The sequence below is a fragment of the Pyrus communis genome, chromosome 7, assembly GCF_963583255.1.
Source record: "Pyrus communis chromosome 7, drPyrComm1.1, whole genome shotgun sequence".
Lineage (NCBI taxonomy): Eukaryota > Viridiplantae > Streptophyta > Magnoliopsida > Rosales > Rosaceae > Pyrus > Pyrus communis.
The window spans coordinates 9,909,197-9,915,758 of NC_084809.1; the positions used below are offsets into that span (position 1 = coordinate 9,909,197).

Below are 6,562 nucleotides of genomic sequence, written 5' to 3' on the forward strand. Positions count from 1 at the left end.
GTCGGTTAACATAACTTGTCATATAAGCTTCATAAAATATGTGGAGAAACGATCAAATGCACGCATGCTGCATGTGGCGTGAAAGTGTTTTCCTTGTGGAGACTACTCCTGAAGTGGTGAGTAAACCGCTTAAACTCTTTCAGGGTCGAACTTAATTATTAATGACGTAAAAGTTAATGCATGGAAAGATAGTTAGGAATTTTCTTGCTTTTAGACAATCTCTAAGTCTTGAGGATAAAGCTTAAAAATTTAAGCTAGAAGATTTTAAACAATAACTCAGAAACTGTTTTTCTCCTCTAACCTTTATGACTTAAAGTATAAGCTTTAAAACCTCCAAAATCATTTCCAACCATTGGGCTAAAATAAGCCATGGGGGGAAAATATATCTCTGGGTTAGATTCCCACAGGATTTAAGTCTGTATTAAATTATTCTTGACCCACCAAACTACTATATTTCAAACTTTTTTTTGTTTTGTTACTTATAATCTAACAGCTGTGATCAAATGAGATCAAATTTAATGGTGAAAAAAAAAAGATATGATTGCCCAAAATTAAATCTAACGTCTAAAATAATTTAAGAAAATTATTTTAATCAAATATTTTTAGATTAAAATGTTTTTAGAAATTTAAATATTTTTAGATTAAAATCTTCATAAAAATAAATTAGTATAATCTACATAAATTTTATTATAAAAAATTTACCAAAACAAAAAAAGGCTAAAATCAATATTTAATATCTCGGGCTAAAATTTTAAGCTCTAAGGTTTCGATGAGAAAAGCAGTTTCTGGGTTATAGCTTAAAATTTTTTTGGCTTAAAATTTTAAGTTTTATCCCCAAGAATCGGAGATGGTCTTGTAAAAACTCTCAAATTTTTCAAGTGTCTGTTTGGAAATTTCTAGAGAAGCACGTTTCCTTGCGAAGCACTTAGATTTTCTAAAGAAATTTTAAACGTAATTCATATAAAATCACTTCTAAAAAATGAGCGTAGAATTTTTAGGAAAACTAATGAAAAATGTTTGAAAATTTTGATTTTTAACGATAAAGACAAAATAAAAGGTAAAGTGAATATACAAGGATTGACTTTTTAGTGTAAAAATATGATTTTTCAATAAAATGAACAGTACCACGAGTATTTCGTTAGAACTCCCTAGATTTTTTCTTAAGAAGTAGCACGAAACCAGCCCAAGCATTCGTACAATGATTTGGGATTAGGTAAAATAGGGGAAAGGGGCATGATGAATGATGAACCGAACAGTTGCCTCGTCCTTCTCAAGAGAAATTGGTCCGCGCTGTCCGGCTACAATGCTACATTCCACTCAGGGGTACAGGTTTTACGTAGGATATAATTGTTCTATTATATACAAGATCTAAACTGTTAATTTCCCGGACCATTTAGTAATACGTACCATGAAAAAACAATCGAAAATAGTGAAAACCATGCAGGCTGTGAGAGAAGAAAGCAAATTTGAGAGAGGCAAACGGATGAACAAAAACAAAAAATGAACCGATGAATTATGTAACACTTTCCTTTATAACAAAGTCTCCTCACACTTGTAAAATCCCCACTACAAGAAGCCACACCATTACAGAAACTTTCAAACCCTACGAAAAACAATGGATAAGAAATTTTCTAAAATCTATACACAAGGAGAGAAAAAAAAATCACGTTGTCTTAAACCATCAAGCTCGTCACTGTTTATCACTACACCACCGTCACTGCCGCCACCCCCATCAATTTTGACACCGGGAACAAAATATTTCTCAAAAGAGCAACAATACCCGAAAAGTTTCATGGAGCACACAAACAACTAAACAGGTATGACATCGTTTTTCGAGGAGTCTTCACATCTCAAAACAACCCCCTCAAGGCTAGCTGGAAAAATACAATTGCTCCATTGACATCCAGTCGTCAGTGGCTCGGGTGGAGGGACGATCATAAGAACATTGTCATTTTTATGGACAACTCCCATCACACTTACCGTGCTACCTTCCTTGATGTACCTACAAAACGAACATCACTTGCAGTTATGCAAGACTGACTCGGAGTAAACTGATTCATGCATTTCTTACAAATAATTACGAGCGCCTACAATGGATTAAGTGATAAGTTTTTACCCTTCTTTCAATCGCATTGTACGGTCATCGCTTGAAAGATTCCTCTCTGCCAACCACCTGAGAACCTCCGGAGACATGTCTTTGTTTTCTGGGTTAACGTCAATAACGACGGACTCATCAACGTAAGGAGTAACTCTTGCTCCATAGCCGGTCTTAACTAGTGCTCTCAAACCAGACTGGAAATCAGAGATGTAGAAGTCCACTACGCGGCTCTGTCAAGCAACATAGACAAATGTACACTTCAGCATTTAAGATCCTTAAACTCAAAAATGCAACACCATCGCTTCATGCACATCGGCCCTCCAGTTGTCAACTGGGGCATTTATGTGATATGGGAGAAAGAAAAATGATTAGCAGAAGAAGCTTTGTAGACATAAAGCGGTAACTAAGATGCCTAGTGTACGCATCACAAAGGCAATCAACCACTTCACCAACATGCAAATCTTTTGTAATTTTTTCCTTCTTTCTTACTTGTGAAAAGAAAAAGGTCCCTGATTTGAGGATAAAAAAGAATATAACATTCTCTTTGCAATTGTTCTACTTAAAAACAGAAAAAATGTACAATTTCATTCGTAAAAGGCACTGAATTGAGAATTAAGAGATACGTAGAATATGAGCCTACGAGGAAACATATTACAAGGCTAATAAAGTTACAAGGCCTTTAAGCATTAACATGAAGTTATGAACACAACTTTTAAGCAATATATACAAGATAACAATTCTCGTGAGAAAAAGTATGATGTGCCAAGGACATACTAATTGTAGTCGTTAATGCCAAGGACATACTAATTGTGTGTGCTATGTCTTTTGTTGTCCAGTCGTTAATGCCATATACATGCCATTAAACTCTCAAGAAGTGCCTGACCATAACTTCAAGAAACATGTGAATAACTACGAGAAGTCTAAATGCATATAACTATAATCAGATATATGTTGCGGAGTATTCATAAGTTACATATCCATATTCAAAAGTGGGTATGGTTCTCCAATAGAATTATCCATGCTACATAATATTCCACAGGATTCAGTTACTGACCTCTGATGATCTAAGTCCCCATGTAAATCGACGATGTGTAGGGTTTGCTGGTTTGGAACCCCATCCTCGGTACTCATACAAACTCGTAGATGTGTAAACACATCTAGGAACTCTCCTGAAGGATGACTCAAGGGGCACATTACCACAGGTAACCACCTTCAAGAATTACGAAAAACATAACATCAAAATTTCGGCATGCTAGTTATGCAGAAAAAGATACACGATGACAGATGATAAACCACTTAGCAACAAGTACCATCCAGGATATGTTCACAGTTGCATCATCCATATATGCATTTGAATGTCAAAGTAGGAAATTTTCAAGATTGCAGGGCTTATTTACACACTTCAAAATATTAAAAAAGTCCAACCTGTTTCTGTACTTTATCAAGACTCATTTCCCACTTTTATGTAAACAGATTAACTCATCTGTTCTTCCGTTCACAGCATTGCAGTTCTCAGTAAAAGATGTCATCTCTCCAATTCAAATCAGTGGAGAAACAATGATGGATGATTATTGTGCAAAGTGCAACTTTATAACATGAATCAAAGTAAAAGAAGAACAGACATATGCACATAGTGAGAAACAACTTAGTGATGGTATTTGAGATCTAAGGCAAGGAAGAAAAGTACCAGCTAGAATTATAATATCAATTGGAATATAAGCCAACAAGAGGAGATAGAAATATAAGATATTTTATCAGAATTGGCTATGCTACATACCCCAGAGACTTTCACGTATTGCCCATTTTTAGCAGTTCTGAGCTCAGCATCAGGATACCTAGAAATATAATTTACAATAGCATTTCTTCCCCAACAAGTATTCCATGTGAACAAAGCAGCAACAGCAGCGAAAAGAATTCCCACAACAGCAAGGAGTATGGCATTGTGGACGGCTCCAAGAATAAAACCACCAGCTATGAACCCCATCACAAATATCAGTACCACAGACCACAATATTGTCTTTGGGAAGTTCTTTCTGAAAGAAAACTCATCTTGGCCAAGAGTAGTCACTGCTGGATTGTGAGCAACTGAGGAACTTTGTAATTTCATTGATGCCATAGACTCTAAAGGTCCAGATACCTTTCTAGGTGCTCCTGAGGAATTTAGAGGACCTGAAGAAATGGGACCAGATGTGATAAGACCTGTTGTGGGAAGAACAGGTGGAATATGGCCAGAGTTTTGACGTGTCACTCCACCAGATTGAGGGCCAGAAGACTTCTTCAATGGTTCACCATGCTTGTTGAGTGGCCCAGAATTAGTCTTCTTTACTGAAGCAGAACCTGGCATGCCTCCAGATGATACAGGACCTGATGTGGTATAGCTCGCTCGAGCTGCAGCATTAGGCATGATAGGACCTGAATGTGAAGCCGCACCTCCAAATGATCCAGTCCTTGAAGGAGCACTGGTCAATTGTCCGGATTTCCTAGACTTGGACCCATCCATAGGGATATCAAACATTTTCCCCAGTTCTCCTGACTTCTTGATGTCACCTCCAGTATAGGGCATGGCCATTGAACCCATCGTAGGGGACCTTTCTTTTGGCTGCTCAGGCCTGCCTGATACATAGAGACCATTGCTGAGCTGATGAGATGGGAATCTGGAACCCATCAAGCTTCTTTCAGGGGCACAGAATCAAGGCACGAGAATGGATGACCAAGAGATACTCAAAGTCCTACTGTGAGAGAGAAAGAGAGGCAATCAGGTCTTGTTCATATAATCCTTAACCAGCATGAAAACTTGAGACAATCAAGAAATAAAAGTTAAAGGTATAATGGTGATGATCCAATCAACCACACCACAATATAGCAAGAAAAGCAAGCAATCTTGATATAACATCTAAACCTTCACGGCATTACTGAATTGCGAAAACGAACATCCAACATCAATTGCGAAAATGAACATCCAAGATCAAGTCTTGAGAGCAACATTTTGTTCTGGGTGGCACAAAGTTTCTTAATTTTTGGGCAAAATGCTTAAACTACAATAGAATTGCAAGTACAACAAATCATTTACTAATTACAAAGATTCCAGTCAGAAATCTGTCATCTTTCGAACAAATTTCATGAATGAAAGATCTGAAGCAAAAAGAAGGAATAGCCGAATTCTGGCTCTTTCTGGATCTCAGATATAATTGATAGGCAGCAAAACAAAAACTCCCAAAACCATCTTAAATGGCTTTGCTCCCATAAGCTTTCGGTCATCTCTTTTAACAAGAACTGACAAAACCCAGCATTGAAAGGTTGTTTCCTTTCCACATTTTCCCATCAACCAATCAGAGTACAGAAAAAAGGAACTAAATTGATGACAGATATTCAATAAAGCAAGAAAAACAACACAAAATCCTCCAGTTTAAGCATGCTCCAGTAAAAACCATGACATTCCCATATAAAAATAAATATAAATAAATAAAAGGAACAACTTTCACAGCCCAAATCAGAGAAACAAAGCATACCCAGATCACCATTTTGAACTACAACCATGGAAATGTGGAAGATCTACAAAAATTAGCAAAATTAGGATATGGGTTCTTCAGAGCAGATTGGTGACAATGGGGGAGGGGCAAAATGGGAAGAAAAATGGGGGTAAAGAGTAAGAGCAATACCTGAAGAGGAAGAAGAAGCAGAAGATTTGGTTGCTGAAATGGATCAAACACAGTGGTTGAAATGGTAATAATAGTAGCAATGATTCTGCTGGTGAGAGTGAGATCCCATCTCTGGAGCAGTCACAGTCTGTTTCTCTCTCTGAAATGCTTTGTTTCTCTCTCTCTCTCTCTCTCTCTCCCCTAAAAAAAGTCTCTCTCTTTCTCACTCTTCAAAGAGCCGCAACAACTGGTAGGTTGTCTCATCCGGGAAAAACCACCAAACTGAGTAAATGACTTTGGATAAACAAACATATTGTTTCAAAATTACCTCAAAAGTCACCTTCCACCTCCCACCCTCTCCCTATATCACTCTCTCTTTTGTATTTGTCCCTTTTTCTCCATTTTATTTGGGGTTTATTTATTTCTGCAGCTTTTTTTCCTCCTAATTTATATTCAATGAGTATTCTTTAATATCATGAGTTTTGAAGGTTCACTAGTATTTTTTTTAACATAAGATAAGTACCTACCATCCTTGAGAAATACAGTTGTCTTTATTTATTAAGACTTTATTTAATCATTATAGAGTAAACGACGTAGGCTCAAATCCTACTACTCAAGCAAAACAAAAACAAAAACAAAATAAACAAACATGGGTTAAGGTAGTTGGCTACGAGTTAGTTTAGGGTTATTGTGTGTTTTTTTTTTCTTTTGAAAACTGTGTTGTGAGCATAAAAAATTGTAAAAAAAAAATAGGTAAGTATTTGGTAAATTATAGTGCTAAAAATACTTTTAGCAAAAAACAATGGGAGTAAGATTGTCAATATGA

At 36.5% G+C, this 6,562-nt stretch overlaps 1 protein-coding gene across 2 annotated transcripts; it reads right to left on the reverse strand.

Annotated features, from left to right (window-relative positions):
• Window positions 1-1,484: 1,484 nt before the first annotated feature.
• Window positions 1,485-6,025, reverse strand: LOC137739406 (uncharacterized membrane protein At1g16860-like). 2 transcript variants are annotated; one of them, XM_068478974.1, is made up of 6 exons: window positions 5,758-6,025; window positions 5,608-5,650; window positions 3,876-4,830; window positions 3,153-3,308; window positions 2,117-2,328; window positions 1,485-2,002 (listed from the first exon to the last, which is right to left on the reverse strand). In XM_068478974.1, exons 3-6 carry the CDS (start codon window positions 4,761-4,763, stop codon window positions 1,810-1,812), a joined length of 1,449 nt encoding a protein of 482 aa, XP_068335075.1. In that variant the 5' UTR covers window positions 4,764-4,830; window positions 5,608-5,650; window positions 5,758-6,025; the 3' UTR covers window positions 1,485-1,809. The 2 variants fall into 2 exon arrangements, with proteins under 2 accessions (XP_068335075.1, XP_068335076.1); XM_068478975.1 differs by lacking the exon at window positions 5,608-5,650 and having other exon boundaries at window positions 5,758-6,024.
• Between the last annotated feature and the right edge of the window lie 537 nt (window positions 6,026-6,562).